General features: G+C 40.0%; 2 protein-coding genes across 2 annotated transcripts in view; both read left to right on the top strand.

Annotated features, from left to right (window-relative positions):
• Positions 1–387: 387 nt before the first annotated feature.
• uhrf1 (ubiquitin-like with PHD and ring finger domains 1) lies at positions 388–7,474 on the top strand. The gene is made up of 17 exons (XM_033991996.2): positions 388–543; positions 1,941–2,103; positions 2,183–2,437; positions 2,529–2,677; positions 2,803–3,018; positions 3,421–3,536; positions 3,624–3,810; positions 3,897–4,020; positions 4,399–4,506; positions 4,593–4,697; positions 4,783–4,889; positions 4,970–5,132; positions 5,215–5,352; positions 5,445–5,553; positions 5,642–5,790; positions 5,926–6,024; positions 6,361–7,474. Exons 2-17 carry the CDS (start codon positions 1,951–1,953, stop codon positions 6,505–6,507), a joined length of 2,325 nt encoding a protein of 774 aa, XP_033847887.1. The 5' UTR covers positions 388–543; positions 1,941–1,950; the 3' UTR covers positions 6,508–7,474.
• A 346-nt stretch (positions 7,475–7,820) lies between these two features.
• The window catches only part of kdm4b (lysine (K)-specific demethylase 4B), a 33,548-nt gene continuing 16,976 nt past the window's right edge, over positions 7,821–24,392 (top strand). The window contains exons 1-8 of the mRNA XM_033991995.2: positions 7,821–7,937; positions 9,412–10,016; positions 10,309–10,484; positions 10,565–10,679; positions 11,519–11,712; positions 15,768–15,817; positions 19,255–19,358; positions 19,739–19,876. Coding sequence (XP_033847886.1) covers positions 9,441–10,016; positions 10,309–10,484; positions 10,565–10,679; positions 11,519–11,712; positions 15,768–15,817; positions 19,255–19,358; positions 19,739–19,876 — 1,353 coding nt within the window. The 5' untranslated portion in view covers positions 7,821–7,937; positions 9,412–9,440. The remainder of the gene's footprint in view (positions 7,938–9,411; positions 10,017–10,308; positions 10,485–10,564; positions 10,680–11,518; positions 11,713–15,767; positions 15,818–19,254; positions 19,359–19,738; positions 19,877–24,392) is intronic.

Here is a 24,392-nt window from a genome sequence, read left to right as displayed (position 1 = left end):
GACATTCACACATAGGCCTACACCTAGACCCGTCACTTTTGCTTTGGGGATAAGCACATTTTAGATTTACGTCGCCTGTTAGCCAAAAACAGAGTGCGTAATGATTCTGAGGAATAAGATAAAGCCTAAAATGACAAAGTGGTAAATAAACTGCTCTGGACTTAGTCACAAAGGGCTCGTGAGCTCAGTTGTTTACAAGAACACCATGCTCTCTTGTTACTAGTTTCGTAATCTCGCGATACTGAGAACAAGCGCTGCGCCCACGAGAGTGCCATTTCGCGCGCTGGGGCGAAGCGTCATCCTCTCGTGTGACGGACAGGTGTTTGGACCAATCAGATCGATACGCACAGACAGAGCTGACCAATGAGGACGGTGATCCTGGACAGCGGGCGGGATGTCAAAGTCTTGAAGAATTACTCATTGATCAGTCTCCAACAACCCGCAGAGTTCTTCTCCAAGCCACGATAAGGAGTTACTTTCGAGACAAACATACACCATTTCACAATATCCTGACTATTTGTTTTGTCTTGGACCAAACTGCAGGTAAAACCCGTGCTTTTTATTGATCTTCTTACTTCGCAGATTGCATTCATTGATTAAATGTAGCCTTTTGCTAGCTCACTGATGTTAGCCAACTTGCCAAAGTCATGCCTGCTCTCTGCTCAACTTTTGCTTTTACTGATTTAAATTCACCCACACACCCAACTCTGTTCACTTGAATTTAAAGCCTGCTGTTTTGCTTGTGCTGTGTGTAGACACTTTAAACACATGATATTTACATAGATGAACTAAGTTAACTGGGGGGCTTGAAACAATAAGTGGTGTAAGTAACGTGGTGATGCACTTTTGGAGGAGATAAGCCTGAGCTTCACTCTGAACTCTTCTGCAGCTGTTTATACTGCGCCCTCATTTACGAATATCTGCTCTTTGCTTTCTTCCCATGTTATTGTGGACATTTTAGACCAAACTAAATGCAATGCCACGTTGTCTTTATCTGTACAGTATTTTGCAAACAATAAACAAAAACGGAATATTTACATTCGCAGGTGTGTGTGAGAAAATCCAGTTTGGCGTTAGGTTCTGTGATGTTTTGTTCTGTAAAGGGCTCGAGCGGTGGAGACGGAGCTGATCTCAGCTGAGCGCCGCTGTGCTAGAGACAGAGGCGCCTTCTGAACACTCTACACACTCCTATCTCTCACTTAATGACCTGCCTGCTCACTAACAACAGTTTTGCATTTGTAGATTTCATTTTAAAACACAAAAGCGCATGTTTTTATTGTGTGAGTCGGATGGCACATTGTTTGCTCGCGCTGCCTCTCGTCCGGATGTGTGCTCGCTTTAAAAGAAAGGGGAGTGGCCACAGCTCAGTTTCCCGCACTGTATTCAAATGAGCTCCTTCCCTCTCTTTCTGACACCCAACCCCAATGACAAGGGCAGGCACAATACTTTCTGAGAGAAGGAGGAGTGATGTGGGGGCGATGTGTACAATGACATAACCTCATCTCGTTGTTGTGTTAGTTTGGATGCAATTTGAAGAAACTGCAGTGTTCCTTTTGGTGCATTGAAATATCTAGTTGATGACATTATTGGAGTGAAGTAAGGCCTGTCACGATAACACATTTTGAAGCATGATATATTGCTAAAGAGAAATATTATGATAAACAATGATATTCCAGTAACTCGTTAAAAATATACGAACATTTAAAGACCTGAGCTGCAACAAATACAAGAATGAACCCATAAAAGTTACTTATTCAACCATGTACAGCTCCAGTCTTATCTTACAACTAAAATCTCCCCATTAATGTACTGATGGTAAATATTGAGCTCCAAAATATTTAGTTCCATATATTGAACCATAAGTTTGTGTAGTAATTATCGTGACAGGCTTAAGTGATGTTCCAGATTTCCAGCTGACCTTGTTTTGGGTGCTGATGCAGGGTAGGCACAATGTGGATCCAGGTGCGGACAATGGATGGGAAACAAACCCACCAGGTGGATTCCCTCTCCAAACTCACTAAAGTGGATGAGCTGAGAGTTAAAATAATGGAGCTGTTTGATGTGGAGCCGGAGAGGCAGAGACTTTTTTACCGGGGCAAACAGGTGAGGCAGTGTTGTGAGTATAGTTTAATATTTGTGGTATTACAGTGAGATGTGACGTTGCATGTCTCTTACGCTTTAGATGGAGGATGGCCACACTATATTTGATTATAATGTGGGCCTCAATGACATAGTGCAGCTGATGGTTCGCCAGAGTCCTCCAGCTAAAGGCGTCAAAGATAAAGAGGCCGAGCTCTCAGACTCAGATTCTGGCTGTGGCTCCACTCCCAGTGAGTCTGACAAGAACTCTACTCACGGTGAGGAAATGCAGGTGGCTGGAACATCAGCTGAGGTGACTGCCCCAGAGCTCATTGACCCTGGCTTTGGACATTACAAGGTATAAAGCTACTCAAAATTACATCATTATGTGGGTTTGTTTTCAATATGTTTCTAGTGATTGAAGTACACTTAAACCTTTTTATTTATAGATCAATGAATTTGTTGACGCAAGGGACCTCAACATGGGGGCCTGGTTTGAGGCTCAGGTTGTAAACGTTACCAAGACGACAAAGACTCCCACTGAGGGTGAAATGGAGGTGCAGCCAGAAGAGATCTCATACCATGTCAAATATGAAGAGTAAGTATGTCTGTAGTACTAGGCAGGATTTGTTTGTAGCTGTAGAGTTTAAACGTATAGAGTACAACTTACTTAAATATTTCTATTCAATGCAAAACAAAATTAATTACTCATTCTGATTGCAGTTACCCAGAAAATGGGGTGGTTCCCTTGACAGCCAAAGATGTCCGCCCACGGGCTCGCACCGTTTACCAGTGGCACCAGTTGGAACCTGGTATGGTTGTCATGGTGAACTATAACCCTGATGATCCTAAGGAACGAGGCTACTGGTATGACGCTGAAATCCAGAGGAAAAGGGAGACCCGTACCATTCGAGAGATCTATGCTAAAATCCTTCTTGGGTGAGTAACAAGGTATGGTTTTGGTTCTTTAGTCTTTGATGTACGGAAAAGATAATAATGGCTTACACTTGTAATGTGCGTTTTCAAAGCCTCTAAAAGCGCTACACTATAGTCATTATTCATTTCCACACTTGGTGATGGTAAGCTACTATTGTAGCCACAGCTGCCCTGGGGCAGACTGACGGAAGCAAGGCTGCCAATCTGCGCCATCGGCCCCTCTGACCACCACCTATCATTCGCGCACACACCACTTTCATACTGGGCAATGTGGGTGAAGTGTCTTGCCTAAGGACACAACAACAGAACTTGGTCCAAGCGGGACTTGATCCTCCGACCTTCGGGTTGGGGGACCAACACTCTGAGCCACTGTCGCCCCAAGATAAGTGTTGTTTTGTCTATTAGGGATGCGGGTGACTCTCTGAATGATTGCCGCATTATGTTTATCACCGAAATCTACAAAATTGAAGAAGCTGGTGGTCAGAATGATGCCCCAACAGGAAGTGAGAGTCCGTTGAAGAGTAAGTTAAGAAAGCTTATCAAACCATATACTTGAAACTCATTTTAAGCCCATTTCCAGTTAAAACAATGGCATTTTTATTGCATAGGATCAAACGGACCAGAGTGTAAGCACTGCAAAGACGATCCCAAGAAGAACTGTCACTGGTGTAACTGCCGTGTGTGTGGGATCAAACAGGATCCAGACAAACAGCTTCTATGTGACGAATGCGATATGGCCTATCACACATACTGCCTGAACCCACCCCTCACCTCTATCCCTGAAGATGAAGACTGGTAAGTGTGGATGTGTTTGTTTAGAAATGCACTGAACTAAGTAGTCGGACATTTTCTACAGGTAATCCATGTTTGGTTTACTTTAGGTATTGTCCAAACTGCCGTAATGACTCCAGTGAGGTGGTGCGTGCCGGAGAGAAGCTAAAAGAGAGCAAGAAGAAATCCAAGATGGCCTCTGCAAACTCTTCCACCCAGAGAGATTGGGGCAAAGTGAGTGCTTGGCATTGGGACAGAAAGCCCAATTATTTACTATTGTAGCGTTCTGGTGTAAGGAAACACGGCAAATTTCTTCTTGTTTATTTTCTGAACACGAGGCTACTGTAGGCCGTAACCCATGGCAAAACGAGAGCAAAACGGCAGTTTCAACTCACTAGAGTGCGATAACAACCAGTAATTGACAAGTAGAACCTTCACATCAACTTGCTGGTGTAGCAACCAAGTTTCACATACAAAAGCAGTTACAATAACAATAACACATAAACCATTACAAGGACAACAAATGGTGTCAGCCCTGAACAAAAATAAAATATCAGATCGTTAACACTATTGAGTAAGTAATTGACAATTTGTTATGATGTTGTCCTTTAGGGAATGGCTTGTGTTGGTCGGACTAAAGAGTGTACGATTGTCCCATCTAATCATTATGGACCAATTCCCGGCGTTCCTGTTGGTTCTCTGTGGAAATTCAGAGTACAGGTCTGTTTTTTTTTTTTTAAACTTGTCTAATTGTATTTACTTGTTGCATGTGTTGGCGTTTCTAACATGGATATTTCCTTTTCCAGGTTAGTGAAGCTGGTGTACATCGGCCTCACGTGGCTGGAATCCACGGTAGAAGCAATGATGGAGCATATTCACTTGTGTTGGCTGGAGGATATGAAGATGATGTGGTTTGTAGAGAAATATTTAAACAGGCTGGACAAGTTACCCTTCAAATGAAATACCTTTTTAAAAAATTTGAACTTTAAATTTTAGGATGATGGAAATGAATTCACATATACTGGGTCTGGTGGACGAGACTTGTCTGGTAACAAGAGAACTGCAGAGCAATCCTGTGATCAGACGCTTACACATATGAACAGGTATAAAAGTGAACATTTTACACCTCTTTCTAATCGCTGTATTTGTCTTATTTTAATTATGGGTTATTGTTTCTGACCAGGGCCCTGGCTCTCAACTGCAATGTTCCATTTAATGCCAAAAATGGCGCAGAAGCAAAAAACTGGAAAGATGGGAAGCCTGTTCGGGTTGTACGAAATTCCAAGGGTGCCAAACACAGTAAATTCTCCCCTGAGGAAGGAAATCGCTATGATGGTATTTACAAGGTATGAAGTCACAATATTAACTTTCTGTTAAGTCTTAGCAAATATGTGTAGGTATGAAATAATTGTACTGTATCTGTTAAAGGTTGTCAAGTACTGGCCAGAAAAGGGAAAGTCCGGCTTCTTAGTTTGGAGGTATCTGTTACGGCGTGATGACGGCGAACCTGCCCCATGGACAAAAGACGGCAAAGATCGTATTAAAAAACTTGGCCTTACCTTGCAGGTGATTTTGCAGATCCTAAAAATGTGTTTATTTGTAAAACTTCATTCATTTATTTTAAAAAGTTGAGTAATTATATTATTTCCCGTTTTCAGTATCCTGCGGGTTATCAGAAAGAAAAGGAGAACAAGAATGAAGTTGAAGATAGCACTCCAGAAGGAACCCCAAACAAGTCCAAAAGAAAGCGAAAATCTCAGGGAAGTGGTACGTTAATCACCAATTTATATACCAATGAAGAAACAATAGGCTGTGAATTAAGCATGTATGACCAAAGGAAACATCTTGTTGCTAGAATCAGCAAAAAACTCACCAGCAAAGACGCCCAAGAAAACGAAGGTAGAGGCGTACAAACTTACCAAGGAACAGAAAGCACTTATCAAAAGTGATGACCTAAACAAGAAACTGTGGGATGAAGCCATGGAGTCACTGTCACTTGGACCGGTAAGTAAAAAATAATCGGTACTAAATTTGGCCATTTCACACCGCCAATATTTTGGTTTCGTATATATGTATACACATATGTAATAGGTGGTTGAAACTGCAGATACAGTTTAAACACGTTTTCATTCTTTGCAGAAATTCTTGACTAAAGTTCAGGAAGTGTTCCTCTGCATTTGCTGCCAGGAAGTGGTCTTTCAGCCCATCACCACTGAGTGCCAACATAATGTGTGCAAGGTCAGTGATTGTTCTGTCTTTGATCACATCAATGAACGATTCCTTGCTTTTAAGATTCAATTCAAATACATCAAAGTTGAGATTTTGGATGAACAGTGTTTGAGTCTGGAAAATATAATAAATATTTAAAACCCAGACACTGAATGAGCGTTGTTTGCAATTATCTCAAAGGCAAGCAATTTTTTACCTCTAGCAAAGGGTCTGAAGAGTAAATGCATTTGTATTGTTTTGACCTGTCATTTTAACATCACTACTAGTTTAATACAAAGTCTATTATCTTGCTAATTGAAAGCACTAGTTGCAAACATGACTTTCTTATTGTCATTTTCCACGCAGGAGTGTCTCCAGCGCTCATTCAGAGCAGATGTGTTTACCTGTCCTGCCTGCAGGCATGACTTGGGCAAAAACTACTCCATGGCAATCAACCAGTCTCTGCAAGAGATTCTTAATCAGTTTTTCCCCGGCTACAGCAGTGGGCGATGATCTTTGGTTCTTCTGCCATCAACTGAGGATACGCAAAGTAAACTGTAAGGAATTTAGTAATGGCAATAAAGAATCCCTTTCTTAATATATTTTAATGAATATAAACTACATGTTGTGGACTTAAATGCAACTCTGTCATTGTTCATGTGGTTCATGATTTTTTTCGTTATAATACAGCCATTAATTTTAATTTCAGTATTTTGTTTTCTTGTATTAACCTTTATTTGACTTGTATTTGCTCAGTTTTAAGCCGTTATCTCGACCAAACTTATTTTCCGTTGGCTCAAACTCTTGTGTGCCTTAAATGTGATAATCATGAAGCTGGCCTCAGAATGCGTTTTCTAAGCACAAAGTTCAACTGTTGCTCCACAAATATTATGCATGTTATTGTGGGATTAGAACCTAGGCACTGAAGCCTCTTCAATTAATGTGTCATTAATTGGACCCTTAAGTATCTGTTCTGTTAATTGTATTGTTTAAAGAATGTTTTAATGTACAACCAGCTAAATCAAATGGTTACAGCAAAAGTTGCAGCCTTCCAAATAGATTTAATAAGGCCACCAGTATTTGGCAATTTAACATTAAGCTAGCCCAAAGAAGTGAAGTATAGACCCCCTTTATTTTAGTATATTTTCTGGCAACTTGACCTGATGAAATTCTGAGAATGTATACTCAATTTGTAATCCTTTTCTGCCATGTATTTTTGGCTCCCTTATACTTTAATGTTTCATGCACTGCTCCTGTAATGTTTATACCTGTTAATGCTTTTGTAATCTCTTAAATGCATGACAAGATTTCATCCACATGTCGGCACTTTGGAGAGACAAAATTGGCATAGTCTGAAAAAAATGTATTATATTTTCACAATTTGTACACGTTTTTAGCCGTGTTTTTAGATTTTATATGTAGTTTTAGAAATTTTGCACGTGTTTTGTGCAAGAATTTTCTATTTTCAATGTTCTTCAATAAAGGAAAAAAAAAAAAATGTCTTGCTTTCTGAGATGATGAAATGAGCCCTTCTTTATACTGCTCAAGTACATAGTTGCCGTTTTAGTAGCTAAATAATTAACAGATAAACCATTTTTATGACACAATCATGCATATTGCAAAGCTGAGCCTACGTGCACGACGATCACGTCCGTAAAGTTTGACCGCAGTGCACGAGCTGTCCGTGACGGCTTGTTTTACTGGTTTAGCCACGTGTCCATCACAAATAAACCAATCAGAGCCCTGGATCTCTTGTAGTATTTGCGTCACTTCGTTCACGTAGCCAATCAGAAAAGAGATCTTCACAAAGGGGCGTTACTCCTTAAAAAAAAAAAACACAGGTTAGCCTCAGCTGTGGCTAATGCTAGAGGAAAATTGATCCAAGAAAACGAAACCAAATCGGTGGATCTGACCAGGAGTGTGGCCTTTATTTGGTGCAGGAGGTATGTTTTGAGAGAGTGTCTAATTCACTCCTATTGTGTTCTTTACCGGTGCGGTGCTAGTCGTCGCGGCGTTGTTTTTTTGAATGCAGATAACCGTAGTAGCGAGTAGCTAAGCAGCTGTGTGTGATAAATATACACGGCCATGTTACTAGTCCGGGTTACAAACAATAGACATAACATTGCGTTTAGAAATAGGGCTTTAGTCGCGTTATTTCCTCGATGTTTGAAAGCTACATTGTATTTTAATCTTCGTCTCTAATCTGCAATTAAAGCTAGTTTGACTGTTGCTTTAACCGTAACCCAACGTCTCCATTAACGTCTGCTGTAACACTGTGTAACTGCAGACAGGAGCGTGGATTATGATAAAGGCAAATATGCACATTAACCCAACACCTAGATTTCTGTACGGGATATAAAGGACGAGTTGTGATTTACTGTACAATGCAGCAGCGATAAAGTTTCTAGTCAGGCAAAGTTAAATGGTCTGTAGGCCTTTTGTTATGGTGTGTCAGGTGGGATTATGTGGACCTACCAACACTGCAGGCAATGCATAAATTTGGTCTACTGCAACAATACATTTCTATTACTTTTCATCATATTATTAATAATAATCAGTGTATAGTTGTTTAAAAGTATATGCATCCACAAATGATGTATTTAATTTCTATGGCTGTATTTACTCTACTGTATTTGGTTATACATGCCTACATGCAAATCACATTTGCATTAACCAGTAATAATAATCATAAAATAGACTGTGGGCTCTTGTAGGTGTGGCATGAGTGAATGAATACATTTGGCCTACTTCCTTTTAATCACTAATGCATTTGAAGAGTATACTTTGAATATTATTAAGATACTAAATGGAATAGAATAATAATAGTCAAATAAGCACTTATCTTTGGCTTTCAACTTCAGGTGAAGGTAAATATGGAAGACACTGTAAGGAGTTGTGATTGACCTCAGTTCTGACAAAGATCTAGAGGTGGTCTCCTTCTTCGGTGTTGCACTACATTAGCTTGAGGATTTTATCTACTGTTTAGACAATGAGGAAACAACAAAGTCCCAGGCAAGCCGGGTGTCGATCCCGGAAGCATCTTGCTGTGGGGTGCTAGCCCCCGAACTGCGATCTTACCATTTTAAGATGCTAAAACAATCGTTGTTTGATGCCTCATGCAAACTTCTTTTTTTGCTGTGCATCTGCTGTAGTTTTTGAATAAACAAATTTCTTCAACCAAGTTCAACTAAGGCTAAGTTTAAGACACGAACATGCTTAAGTGGTACTTGAGGAAATGCAAAACTAAGAGTTTTTGAAAATATTTTTTATCACCCATGTGAATCTTCAATCATGTCATAATTAATGTCCCCTAATATCCAGTAAAGTTTGTCTTAAGTGTAAGAATATAAATGAAAACGTAGAATTGTAGCCAGTTTGGAAATGCCTCACGTCTCATGTCTCTGGTCTATCTTTCAGATTTACCTGCAGGTTTGTGAGGTATCGTTATGGCTACTGAGGTGCCCATGGAACAGGGCCCCACCCCTGTATTACCTCCTGATCCTGATCCTAGTCCCCCCCAAGAAGAGATGGTACTCCATGGCCAACCGATAACCTCACCTCCTGAGCCTTCACAAACTTTGGAGCAAGTTACTTCCCTGGGACAGGCTGCACCAGAGCGCCCTCGACAATGTGACCCACAGCCCACCCTAGTCCAGCTTCTGGCGTCAACTCCTGTCAATGCTCCTGTCACTTGTCCTGTCTCTGTTCCCATCTCTGTTCCCATCTCTGTTTCCCTCTCTGCTCCCGTCTCTGCTCCTGTCTCTGCTCCTATTTCTGCTCCTATCACTTCTCCTGTCACGGCCCCTGATGTAGCTCCTGTCTTGGGCCATGATTCAGCCCCTGTCTCCGGCGCTGTTCCTGGTTCACAGGTGCCACCAGCCCCTCTGGTTCCTCCGGCCAGCACCAAGAATCCTAGCTGCAAGATCATGACGTTCAGACCCACTATGGAGGAATTCAAGGACTTTTCCAAATACATCGTCTACATGGAAAGTCAAGGAGCTCATCGTGCTGGCCTGGCAAAGGTGGGAGGCAGTCACACACAAAAATCAATTTCTACACATACTAAAACCTTTTTTTTTTTTTAAACAACAATAGTTCTCTGAAATGGTACCAGATCTGTATCCTATTGTCACTTCTATGTTTTCATTAGACAAATTTGACAGCGATGTGGTGGTGTTTGTTGTCAAACAGAGGAACCTGATTGGCTTGTTTATTTAATACTGTGTGGCCTAAGCCTTAGTTAAATTGCGTACTTCATAAACTGAAAAGTAAAATAGTCAAATTTGGTAAATTGTCTTTTTAATATTTCCTTAGGTAATTCCTCCCGAAGGATGGAAACCCCGAAAGAATTATGAAACAATTGAGGACATGGTAATTCCAGCTCCCATCACTCAAGTAGTAACTGGCCAGTCAGGCCTGTTCACACAATATAACATCCAGAAGAAGTCCATGACGGTTGGTGAATATCGCAAACTGGCCAATAGCAAGAAGTGAGTTAAGCTGTGAACCCCTTTGACCTTCTACAGCTTGAAACAACATCATTGATACAAATATTTGTTATTGTTTTCAGATACTGCACTCCTCGCCACAAAGACTTTGACGACCTTGAGAGGAAGTACTGGAAAAACCTCACTTTTGTATCACCAATCTATGGGGCTGATGTTAGCGGCTCCATTTATGATGAGGTTAGTTTGTTTAAACTCATTGTCACACCTACACCAAATGTTTAACTAGCCCTGTCACAGTAATTACTATATGGTCTTATCATTCAGTATATGAAAGCTGGAACAATATATTTTGGGGCTCAGTATTTATTGTGTACATAATTTCTTTGTAAAAAGGGGAGATTTTTGCCATTTTTAAGTAATATAATAACATATGAGCTTTAGAGGGTTGAAATGATGACTTTTACTGCAAATTATTGGTCCATTCTGTTGTAGAATTATTGCGGCTCAAGTCTCCTCATCATACAGTCTATTTATTTTACAAATGTGTTCACAGGGATTATCCTGCTTTATTTTAAGTGTGTCAGTGGCATAAAGTAGTTTCAGTAGTAACGTTTATCAAAATATTTCTCTGTTGTGATATATCGTGCTTCAAATTTTGTTATTGTGACAGGCCTGTGTTCAACTACATGGGAGACACTTGAACACAGGTTGAGATATTCTGTGATCGTTACTATTAAATTTGTACTCATAAGTAAGTCCTTACATTTTTAACGGTGTTTGTTATTATTGGAGATCAAACATCAATTTTACACAGACTCATTCATTTTGTGTCTTGTACTTCTATGATCATAAATATTCCAAGAAATACCATAATCACCCATGGTAAATTTGCCTCTCTCCTCATATCTGTATTATATATGACAACAGCGCCATCTTCTGGTATTTGGGGCATAATGCAGAATTTTTCAACATTTTCCCTTTCATTTTGAGCAGTACTGATGGTTTAGATATGTATTTGTTAGTATTGGTTTAATCTTGTTTCTGATTGATTCATGTTTGAACCTTTTTATTTCTAGGATGTCCATGAATGGAACATTGGTCATCTAAACACACTACTGGACATGGTGGAGCAGGAGTGTGGCATTGTCATTGAAGGGGTCAATACGCCTTACCTATATTTTGGGATGTGGAAAACAACATTTGCTTGGCACACAGAGGACATGGATCTCTACAGCATCAACTACCTACACTTTGGACAACCAAAGTCCTGGTAAGTTAAACCTCCTGCTTTGTTTTTAAAGCAGGGATGATGTAGTAACATCCCCAAAGCAGGACAACAAACCAATCACTGATTTCAGAAAATGTCCTCAATTAAATGTTATATCAGAGAACTTGATGTGATTTCTAACCTCTAATGCAGTGATTTGAAACATGGGGATCTGGGGTCTCATTTACAAAGCGTGCATATGTACTAAAATGTTATGTGCGTGATTTTCCACATTAAGTTTGTAATTTATAAAAGGCAAAGCAAAGGAAGACAAGTTTATTTTCTATTGCACAATTCATACACAAATTAAATGGTAAATAGTCATATTTTTATATAGGGCTTTTCCATCGTTAAGGCATTTAAAGCACTTTACATCAAGGAAACCTCACCCATTCACACACACGCACACACCCCCACACACACACACACACACCCCACACACACACACACACACACACACACTTAAAAACCAGTGTATGCAGACACTTGCCCAAGGACACAACAATAGCATTCATCTGTAGCATCTGTAGTAATCTGTTATTGCACTGCCAACCTGTGGGTAAGTGGATCTGACTGCACAACAATGTTGTTAAAGTCACAGTCAAAGAGTACCATTTGAGCCTGGATTTAAACATTGTCAAAGTAGAGGCCAGTATCACATCTTCAGGAAGACTGTTCTGGGTTTTAGCTACAGAAAACTGAAGCGCTGATTTCCCTGTTGTCCCCAGAAAAGACAACTTTACGTGATGAAAATGAGAGGCACGGCCCAAAAACTCTGAACTCAGGGTGTCAAGACTTTGAGAGATGAGGCAGAAGGCACCTGTTCTCAGAGAGATGAGAAGTGAAGCAAGTTTGAGGAAGTTTAAAAATCTGTGTTTTGTTCGTATGTACACTTTTAGGAAGAAGTTTTATAAATGAGACCCTGAACCCCCAAAGCGTCACAGGAGGTCCAAACTAAAAAAGCAAAAATTTTAAAGGGATGATATTTCAGATTTCTCCTGCTTTTTTCTTCTTCCTTTGTTAACATAACCATTATATAACCTGTAACCTTTGTATTATCTTTACTGAACATGAATATTTATAAAGAGATTGTAGTTTGTCAGGTCGGAGAAGGTTGTTATGCAAACAGAAACAAAGTCACACCCAGCTCCAGCTAACTCACGTAATGCTTTCTGCTTTCTGATGTGGTTCTTTTACATTTTTTTAAAGTCTAACAAGTATTGTTATTATGATTATGATTATTATTATTATCTAAAAAATGTTGGTTGACCAAAACTCCTTCTAATGTGCCGCTCAGAAATCACTTGTTTTGAGTATAAAAGCTTTTTACAGTGACCTTAACAAAGCTATTGTGTGAAAATGACTATAATTAATTTTATCTTTGCATCAATTCTTTCCTGATATTTACCTTTTTTTCCAAATTTTAGCAAATTCAAATCCATTCTGTGTCTCAATTCTAGCATTAAAGGTCTTATATTACACAAAATGGATTCTTATGAGTTGTTATTGTTACCTGATCTTAAACATACCTGAAGTTGTGGTTTGTTTCATTCACACATGTTTGAGTAACCATTTATTATAAGTCTATCTACATCTCCAAAGTTCTAAATGCTGTGTTGCACTTTGTGTTGTCATATAGTAGTTGATTGGACAATTCCAGAGCTGAAATTATCCAAATGATTCTAGTGAAGGTGTATGGAGTTTACAAACACAGTGGAGCACTTTCTGTATTACCACATGACATCACAAGGTGGAAATGTAGATTATAACATGGATCACAAATGGGATAATATGGGCCCTTTTAACAGAGCTAGTGTGCGAAAATGACTATAATTTTATTTTTGCAACTATTCTTTTCTGAGATTTGCCTTTCTTTTCAAGTTTTAGCAACGTCAAATCCATTCTGTGCCCAAGAAATTCTCACATTAAGTTTTGTAATGTAATTTTTATTCTTGCAGCTCTCACTGTTTCATGCCAGTTGTAATTTCTCTCACTTTCCATCACACTTTCTCTCACCCACAGAGCTCTCCAAGCTTCTGACTTCCATTTTTGTTCAATTGAATCATTTTCAGGTTTTTCCACTTGTGTACGGTGGGGTAATTACAGGCTGTTAAACAGAGCATGCCCCCTTAAAACACACTCCCCTCTCACGGTGCACCCATTTGTGAAATTAACTCCCCCTGCAACTGTGCACCCATCAAAGTCAAAGCCTCTTTCTCTGCTCCTCGTGACTCCCAAACTGCTGCTTGTGTCAAACTTCTGTCTGTCACCTCTCTCTGCCTCCATCCTTCCGTCTTTTCTGTCTTTTGTTTCAATCACACTTTTCACAAACACTCCCGCAGATCCATGTGCTGTCAGATGAAAGTTATGCTCAGAGCCTGTGAGTGAGGAGGAGGAGGGAAGGGGGGAGAGAGAGAGAGAGAGAGAGAGAGAAGGAGGGAGGGAGGGAGGAAGGAAGGAGAGAGGAAGGGGGGTGGGTGACGGGGAATGCAGAGAAGGGAAGAGCGGAGGATGGGGAAGAGAGAAGAGAGACGGGGAGGAATGAGCAAGGGAGAAGGATGCAGGAGGGAGGAGGAGAAGGAGGTGTGAGGAAGGTTGGAGAAGGAGGAAGAATAGGGAGGGAAAAGGGTGGAGAGGAGGAGAAGGAAGGACGAAACAGATGAGAAGGGAGACTTTCTGAAGTGGCCCATCTAACTGAGGAGGAAAACTGGGAATGTATAAGAGTGTCTACAATCGTTTTGACTAGTCGACTAATCACAGCCAAGCCGACTAGTGCGGCTCTAGTGAAAATACTCATTTGGATCTGTTCAGGATCCAAGTCGAGAAATCCACTGACACTGTTGTAAGTCCTGAACCACCTCCCACAGTAGCAAAATCATACTCCTGTTCTGTTGGATGGAAAAGTCGAAGCTCTCATTTGCGCCATGTTGTTTTATTTGTGTTTTTCTCGCACTGCCACACTCATAGACGTGTTGCTGCCATAGCAACAGTGGCCTCAGGACGGGCAACGGGAGGAGACGCGCCGAACTGCTGATTTGTTTAGTTTGATGCTGTGCTCCTCTAAATAGATGTAAACTGAAATCAGGCTGTACACACAAACCAAACCAATGCATTGTTTTGCATTATTTATTCAGTGGTGCTCTGGGTGAGGGCTGTGGGGGCGTTAAGTCAGTTCAAAAGATGCATTCAGCAACACTAACAAACACTGCAATTGAAGTTCTGGTTCACATACCAGTGTGAACGACCCTTTTGTGTTTACTTTTTTGTAGACAATTGCGTCAAATGATATTTAGGCATCTTAAGCTTGCTCAGTCTTTAATTATCTTGTGTCAAATACAACTTTGAGTAATGTAATGGTGAGGGACTGTTATAGCATGGTTAAAAGCTCATAAAAGTTTAGAATGTTTCATTCAAGTGAGCCAAATATATTAAATTAAATATTAAAGCTTATGTCATATATGGTTGAAGACAGTGCATCCATGTTTTAATACATAACTTTCATCAGCTTTTGTTGGCTGGTGCTTTTGTGAACAGGTTTTCTAACTGTCTAACTCCAGGTGGCAGTGTTGCACCGTGAGCACCTAGCACCCACTCATAACAACTTTTTCCTCAGGTCTTGTGCCCCAGCAGCACATATGCTTTCACTGTCTCTGTCTCTGAGTGCTTCTCACACACACCTTTGTCTTCTTCTTTGATCGTTACCTTCTGCTCTGTGCGTCCATGTTAACGCCTCAAAGTTCAACTGTGTACTGTTATACACTAATAAATGCGTGTGGATCATGAGGCATGGACTGAGGCAGGAGAAAGGCAGTGAAACAGTAGTGAAATTACGACTTTGTCTAAATGACTCCTTCACTTAACTTTTTAGAAATATGTCTGTTTTACTTGTAGGGTAACAATATTTGAAATGGACTTATACATTTTAACACTTATACATTTTAACACATAAAATACAGATACAGAAGTGTATTTGTGCTGATGTCTTTGGTACAGTGTTAATTCTCCTGTGGTGTTGCTGAAGCCATCAGTTTGAATAATTATCTTCTTGTTTTTTTCAGGTACTCCATTCCTCCTGAACACGGCAAGAGGCTTGAGAGACTCGCCCAAGGTGAGAATATGACCCATGTCTACATTTTAACTCTGCCCTTTTGTCAAGTTTAGGTACTCAAATTGTGCTGTTTTATTATATTTTGGTATTATTTGATGTGATATGTTCAGATATAAGACGACTTGATAATTGTCTTGCTTTCAATAAGATAACGCAAAAAGCCTTGTCCTTCACTATTCATTTGTTACATTTATAAGATTATGTAAGACCATTGCAGTCATCTTTTCATTTTATTTCACTGTATCCAACCATCTTCAGCTTTGCCTATAACTATGCTCCTTTATGAGAATCCTTATTCTACCTTTAATAACAACAACAAGCATTGCAGTGTAGAAAGAAACACTCAAAGAAAACCAAGAAGGAAGCACTGATCCAGCTTTTTTAGTTCTGATACCGATATCAATACTTCTGCCAATGCACGATATAAACCAATACCAGTGTAGGAGCAGAAAATGAAAACTGTTAACTTGTTACAAAGAAATCCAGTTGTGTTGTGCAATTCAAATAACTACTGAACAGCTTCATATGAAAAAAAAGTTCAGACATTATGAAACACTTTGGATGTCATAAGACTATTTACAGTCTCAGATAAAGGCCCAACCAGGATATCAGCCTAATTAACATCTTAGAATCGATATCATGGAACCGATACCCAATCCAGCTAATTTTACAGCATCATATCAGATATTTGGTAACAGTATCAGTAACGGAGTATCCCTAAAAACCAAATGTCTTTCCCTAAGGCCTGTCACAATAGCATATTTTGAAGTATGACATATTGCTATGGAAAATATAATATTGAAAGTAATTCATACCACATACAATTACTGACACATGATAGGATGGTAGGATAATCCCTTTCAAACCTTTTATGAATGTACAATATAGATAAAAAGCAAGCAATATAGATAGCAAGCAATATAGATTAAAAGCAAGGCCTTAAATGGCTGAATGAAATGACAATGGCCATATCACTTACTTATTCTACTCTCTTCAGCTCAAATGCGATTGTGTTCCAAAAATATTATTTCTTTTCGAAAAAAATATCATTTATTAACAAGTTGATATAGAAATTATTGTCTGTTTTCCGTAACTGCTCTTGAACCCCCAAATAGAGACTATGTTGTAGCTGATGCGCTTTTCTTCACAACATCTGCCGACTCTCTCATAAAGCTTCTCCTTTTCATCCTCACTTTTTCCCGCTCCTCCTCCCCGCATCCGGATCAATGGGGATTATCTTGTGTATTGTACAAGATGGAAGCAGCTGAAATGATGAGGGAGAGTTGGCCTCATCCAAACTACATTCAATAGACACACCATTTGTCCTTGTTGTTGTGGAGAGTGGAGAACAAATCAATAATTACCAACACAAAGCCTCTGTCGTTGTGTTGTACCTGAGCTGGGCAAATGTCAAGCACAATATGTGGCATAAGACCGACAAGAGAGAAAGGCCAATGCCATTTTATTGGTGGTCTACTGTAAGGCCTGTTTAGTGGAACAAAATCAATATTATGCTTAGTTATGAAGATTTAAATGTAATATGAAGTAAATGAGTGGAGCTAGTTATGTTGTCACAATATTAAAATTTCAAACTCTATTTCACTACTAAGGTTGCCTGGGATCTCGGGTACACAATTTGGGATGCTTATACATACACAAATCTTCAATACTTTACGAAGATGCGAGTCTGATCACTGGTGAATCTCCAAGCCTATCAGGGACATGCATTTGTCTGTCACTATCAAAAAATATTATAAAAAATGTATCACAGGGGTCTGAAAAACTAAAACACTAAAGTCTGTTAATCTGAGGTGAGATAAATTAGATTTTATTTGTAAATCACAGGTGACCAATGAACTCCTTCGTTTGTGATTGGATCAAAAATGAATCTGATTGGACGATCACGTTTGACTGGGCTGGAGATGCAACAGAGGGCATGGTGACCAGACTGATGTCAATCTCTATTTTCTTTTATAAAGAAAGATATTCTGGATTTGCCAGGGAACAAATGTAGTATTGCATTTGCAAATAGATGTGGTTTATGTTTTAAAAAGTAGGATTCTGATTCAAAGCACCCTCAAATATTAAAAATACCATAAATCCCATGAATTTCAGGACATGTTAGTAGAGATCAAAACTACAGGTACAACAAGATTTTTTTCCCTCAGCAAATGATAAAATTTTCTATTACCCAAATAATTTCAGTGATTTGATAACTATGCTAACTCAAATGGAGATATAGCAATATATTGTGCAGCACTAATCAAAACTTCTAAAATAATTTGTAGTTGCCAATAGATAAGAATATTCACTGAAGTTGTATAACAGGATAACTTCTCTTTAGATCTTAAACTGTCATGATCCAGTAGATGCTGTCACTGTCTGCGTTCCTTCAGTCAGTGTGCCTCCTGCAGCCCTCTTCTGAAGCAGCTGGCAGTGGGAGGAAATCCATGCCAACGTCTCTTAACAAGCACCCGCTGACCTATGAAAGCCGCCGTCAGCAGCGGCAGCCAACTGTTTACGAGCTCCTAAAAGACAGTTATGAGTGTAGCCGAATGCCCAACAGGCTCCCTCAGTCCTATTCAAACTCCAGAACAGTTAAATGGCAGAAGAATAACCACAACTCCTCTTCCTACCCTTCTTCATCTGCGCATTCATTTCCATCTTGTTCTCAGTCTTTTTGGCTGGAGACAGCATTCAGAATAAGAGGCTGTGGCGGTAGCGGCGTGAACTTAATTTCTAAACTCAAAAGGACAGAATGAAGCCTTTAAGTTAATATTACCCTGTGGAGAGCTCCCAGAGCCAGCTGCATTTTAATGGGGATTAATACCAAGGCTCTGTCGGCACATTATTCACCTTTATCAGCTCCAACAAGCAGGCAGGCGATGGGAGAATGGCGGCCTGTCTCCCTCTCTGCCTTTGTAGCCTGGAACAGAGGCTGAAACAATCCAGTGAAAATGAAGGATGAAATGGGTACGATTATACTGTCAGTCACATAAAAGTTTAACTGGGCGGCGGCTCGGATGGACCCCCCTTTGAGGCACTGGCGGGCGTGCTCAGAAAAGGGAGAGTGACGAGTGATGGAGGAGAAATTCTTGCTTTTGATTATGCACAGGCTGTTGGAGTCTTTCCAACGCTGAGGGAAAAAAGTTGGCTTTTGTTTTCACAGAGAAAGTTGAGTCTTTGAAACCCAAAATGTCACAAGGCGATATGCTCTCACGACGAACTGTTTTAGAAAGGTCAGATGTGTTGTTAAAGGCAAAGCTGATTTCAAACGCAGTGTGACAGTTAAGTACTATATTAAGTAATAGGTAAAAGATTAGGGACTTTTACTATTCTTGTAATTAGTCATCTGTATATAATTTGAATTTCCAGAAATCTTTGATATCACTCTTTAAGAAGTATTTTAATTGAACTTGTGCATTGTTTTGTTGCAGGCTTTTTTCCAGGCAGCTCACAAGGCTGTGATGCCTTCCTTCGCCACAAGATGACGCTGATATCTCCGTCCATTCTGAAAAAATATAGTATCCCCTTTGACAGGGTGAGTTCACTTTCTTGCTCTAACAGATGCTCTCTTCTCATCTTATGTATTAGGCCATCCAATTGTGTACTTTAATATTTTACTCCATATAGTATAATTTTCAGACTAAAATGATAAGTTTCTGCCAGTAGAGGGTGCCCCTACATCCAATGTGAACATTAACCCCCGGGACATCATTACTACAGTCATACTTCAGTAGTGCACTTCATTCATATGTAAAAAATAAAATGGCTTAGTCCTGTATGAAGTGTGAACCCATGCCTTTAGTGGTGGAAGTTGTCACTTTGCTAATGCACAGGTAACTTCAAAAGCTTAAAAAAAATAATAATAATCTATATAATAATAATGAATTTTTCTCTTTTAAATTTGTCTCCAAACAGATCACTCAGAACGAGGGAGAGTTCATGATTACTTTTCCCTATGGTTATCACGCCGGTTTCAACCACGGCTTCAACTGCGCAGAGTCCACCAACTTTGCCACACTGCGTTGGGTGGATTATGGCAAGATGGCTACACAGGTAAATAATACTCATATACTGCACTTTTTAGTCTTTTCTAATTAAAAATATTGGGAAACAGTTCTTGGTCTTCTTATACAAACTATTTTACTGACAATGTCCATAAACTTACAACTCCTTATGGACACAAAATGGCTGTGAGCTATTAAGCATGAAATTGACAGGGCATGTGTGGCTATGGAAGGGAGCCCTACTACAGTCTCCTCTGGTATCCCCCTTTTCTCTTAAGATTTGACTTTATTTTTCTTTCTTCGTTCTCTTTCTCTGTGTGGGAGAGTGAACATGGGTGCGTTGGGGTGTCCTCTGCCTCTCCACTTGACTGAATGCCAGATTTATGAGGTGCCAGTGCGGCTCTTTTGCCTCTTTTTTCTCATTTTCGGCCTTTTCCACTTTGCCCATGCGACCACTTGTAATTTAAGAACCAGTAGTGCCTCCATCCAAGCCGCTGCTCAGGGGACCATCTCCTCTGCACTTGTCTCAGCCTGATAGAGAAGAGGAGTCAACTCTGGTCCGTTAATCCAAGTCGACAAAGTGACATTGCCGCCCCCCACACACAGACTTCGGGAATAGCAGATAGAACAACTTGTCTTTCTTACTTAATGCTACTTCTGTTTTGTCTCGAACAGCACTGGCCTTAGTCAAAATGCATTTATTGTATAATTTAAAGTCTTTATTTTGGTGGAAGGGGACGCTTTTCTAGTAGAAGATATGCATTTAAATTGATCTATCTTACATTAATTTCTTTACATTGATTTTATAGCTCAGCACCTGCTTGTCTCCTTGGAGAGGTTGCTGCCTGTAATGTTCCACAGTATTTCCATGGAGACAGAAGTTCAGTTATTTATCCAATGATCCAAAGGTTGGCAGTTCAAATCCCATTCTCGGCAGTAAAAAAATGTTGCTTGAGCAGTTGAATCCACTGACTCACAGGTTGACCGTGCGATTCCAGTTCCCACAGATGAGTGCTGTCGTTGTGTCCTTGGGCAAAACACTTAAACACCTTGCCCCTAGTGTCTGCTTACACTGGTGTGTGAAGGTGTGTATGAATGGGTGAGTGGTTCCTTGATGCAAAGTGTGATGTAATGTGACCATTTACCATGGAGACGAACAGGTTTTGAGGTAAAAAAAGCTGTAATGAAATGAATGTACCATATTTTCCGCAGTATAAGGCACATCGGAATATAATTCCTAATATAATGCCTATTTTAAAACAAATTTCATATATAGGACCGTTTTGCACCGCATTATAAGGCGCATAGAATCGAAACTACTGTAGTAGCTGGGGTTGTGTTATGCATCCACGAGATGGAGCTGCGCTAAAGGGAATGTCAACAAAACAGATAAGTCAGTCAGTCAAACTTTATTAATAGAATTTAAAAAAATGTTCTGAAAACTTTGTTCACTCACAAAACAAGTTAATGCATTCACAATATAGTAACTCTCGAAATAGTGCAAAGCAATAACAATAACTCAACGTTGTTCAAACGTTAATGTCCATATTCACAATATCTCTCTTGTTTAGTTGTAAACACGTGAAAGAAACACGTAAAGCTCACTTTTTCAGTTCATTCCTCATTCACAAATCCCTCGAATTCTTCCTCTTCAGTGTCTGAGTTGAACAGTTGGGCGAGCTCGCCATTCAAAGTGCCTGATTCCGTCTCGTCAAAATCTGTGTCGCTGCTGTTGTCTGGCAGTTCAGTGACAATTCCTGCCTTCGTGAAAGCTCGGACCACAGTTGAAACTGATATATCAGCCCAGGCATCCGCAATCCATTGGCAGATTGTGGCGTATGTCGCCCAGCGCTATCTCCCCGTCTCTCCATTATCCCTATAGCGTCGGATCCTATCATCGCCGATAGAGTGGGTTGCGGACTTTCCAGCAGCGTAACTCCACACCCAGTCGTGCTCTCATGTAAATTCAAATGGCATCTCAAAGCGCAGTCATGGGGCTATCTAAATATTTTACCTTCATTACGATAATCTGCCTCTGTTGTCCCTCGAAGGTGACGAATGAGAGCGCGGGGCTGCGGGGATTTTCCCAGTCATTTATTCAATGCGTAAAAGAAAAAAATACAGATGGATGTGTAAAATAGAAGTAGTTGTGTGAAAAAATGCAGTAAATTCTGATACTTCGTTTAACATGATTTTTATGGCTAAAAAAGAATAAAAGTCTAGGTCTAGGTGAGCTATACTGGCCCATAGTGTACTCAGTCCTTAAAGGGTTATTACCGCTATTACTTCGGTGACGCCTCCTGACTACGGGTGTCATAATTGACCAATATTGATCCATATATAAGGCGCATCGGATTATAAGGCGCACTGTGGGTTTTTGAGAGAATTAAAGGCTTTTAGGTTCGCCTTATAGTGCGGAAAATACGGTAATATAGATAACTCAACATTCTGGGCAAAGCCATAACATCTATCATAATTATCTTTCATGTACTAAGCTAACAATAGATCTATTCTGCAAGCATTCAATCAGTTTTTTTTCCTCACATGCCATATTGAGTAACACAGGGTGGTCAAACTTAATAATTTTAAATAGACATAACATATCTTTTAATTGGATTATAGTTATGGCCGTGGCTTAGTGACAGTATTACAAAAAGGCCGATTTAATATGCACAATGAATTCAGAGTACTTCACTCTAGAGAGGAACAGTTTCTGTAAAACCCCAGAAGACACACAAACCTAATATTTTTGACTATGGCCGCCTGTCCTTCCCGCCCCCCCGCCCCCTCGCCTGTTCTGTCAGCACCAAACGGGACAGTGAAGGATGGGGCCAGCGATCAAATTTGTCACCGTTTGGGGGCTGCCAGCACACGGCTTATGTCTCAGTCTTGTGAAATACAAGCTCCTTAACTGCTGCCCCATCTGTCTGACTTACTAAGAGAATTCACACCTGCGGTCATGGCAAGAATACTGAGAGTGTGCTCTGTCCTCTGTTAGCTCTTTAAGAACACAAAACTGACCATTCATTGTCTTAATTCAGCAACCATGCATATGCGGTTATGTTATATTCAATAACTTTTTGTTGTAATAAAACTCTCAGTTCTTTTGGAGAATACTTTTCTACTAGGGTTGGGCAATTTTGACAACAATTAAACTTTATATTTATTATAATTTATAATTATTGATGCCCCCAAAATGCATGCATGTAAAAAATAGCAGTGTTTATGAGAGTTAGAAAATGGTGAGATAGATTTCACACCTGTTTGCACCTTCCACAGCTTCAAAATCATATACCCCAGTTTTAATGCCGGGTTATGTAACTTTACCGGTAGAGTTTCCGTCACCATAGAGATGTTTTTGTTTTGCCTGGTATGTTCCTCAATATGGCTTTAAGTTTAGCTGCCCTGCATGTATTCCCTAACAGGTGTTTTATTGCTCAAAAATACTTGCATTCTTACAGTGAGTGGGCTTGCTTCGCCACAGATCTGACCTCTAACTAAAGTAGATGGACTGGTTTTATGCCATACTGTGAAACATCCCAGGCAAAGCGTTACATCTCCAATCCTCCATGGAGATGAGGACAGACTCCTACCTGCAAAGTTGCATAGTGAACCTTTAAAGGAAATGCACCGATAAGAGCAAAATGATTCTTTTTACCCTGTTAACAAACCTGTTGACCTAGTCTCTCTCTGTTGTAATGGTGGATAAATAATGCTACACTATGGGTCATGCGGGTCCGACACAGAGCCTGTTTTGTTATTAGTAGTTGGCAGTTCCACTGAATGCGCTGATCCATAGCACATCCCCAGGCCGGAGGTTTGCAGTGGCTTCATTAGCACCCAAAGTATACTTCAGGGCTCATTGACTGTTAGCCTCGGGGCGAGCTTTTGTTTTGCTGGGTTTTGTACTTTGCGAGTCTGTTTCCCCTTTCTAATTAAGTATTTATGTGATAATAAAGTGGAAGCAGCCCAGACCCTCGAGACGACCACAATATCCATCCATAACACTCTAATGATTTCAAAAAGTGAAATAAGCGCTTACAGATGCAGATTACATACACAATTACTGTACAAGAAACAAATCTGCTGTCATGATATTTCGCTTGCAGTCACCATGTTTTTCACTGATATCAATCCGACTGAAGGCATGTCCCCTCTGCCCTCCGCTCCACCGCCCTCCAACCAACACCATATTTTAATGTTTCCGTCTGTCAAGTGGTGTCTCGATGAGATGTAGGCTGGATATTGTTTTTCTTGGGGCCGGCAAGCTGCTGTGTTTCCAGTAATTGAACATAGGCTCTCAGTGCAACTCAGGAAATAATATAGACAGAAAGTAATACAACAAGCAAGGCACAAAAATAAAGTATTTTCATCTTTCTGCTCAACCTTCTCAGTTTTTCATTTCCCACTTTTCTCCATAGAATGTAGACTTGGCCTTTTGAGTGTACAATAATGTGTTGTAGATGTTTACTTTTCTCAGTGTTTTTTTGGCAGTTATATTATCAGAATAAATCAAGTTTTTCTCGTAATACGAGTCCTGTTCAGATAAGTACTATATCGACATA

This window comes from Periophthalmus magnuspinnatus, chromosome 4 (assembly GCF_009829125.3).
Source record: "Periophthalmus magnuspinnatus isolate fPerMag1 chromosome 4, fPerMag1.2.pri, whole genome shotgun sequence".
NCBI classification, from domain to species: domain Eukaryota; kingdom Metazoa; phylum Chordata; class Actinopteri; order Gobiiformes; family Gobiidae; genus Periophthalmus; species Periophthalmus magnuspinnatus.
This window is presented reverse-complemented; position numbering and strand designations above follow the sequence as displayed.

What these genes read in the sequence shown, in the direction of transcription:
- uhrf1 (XM_033991996.2), top strand. Translation starts at nt 1,951, where the DNA reads ATGTGGATCCAGGTGCGGACAATGGATGGGAAACAAACCCACCAGGTG. An exon ending in GCTATGATGGTATTTACAAG is followed by an intron (nt 5,133 to 5,214) that starts GTATGAAGTCAC and finishes TATCTGTTAAAG; the next exon opens with GTTGTCAAGTACTGGCCAGA. An exon ending in GCCAACATAATGTGTGCAAG is followed by an intron (nt 6,025 to 6,360) that starts GTCAGTGATTGT and finishes TTTTCCACGCAG; the next exon opens with GAGTGTCTCCAGCGCTCATT.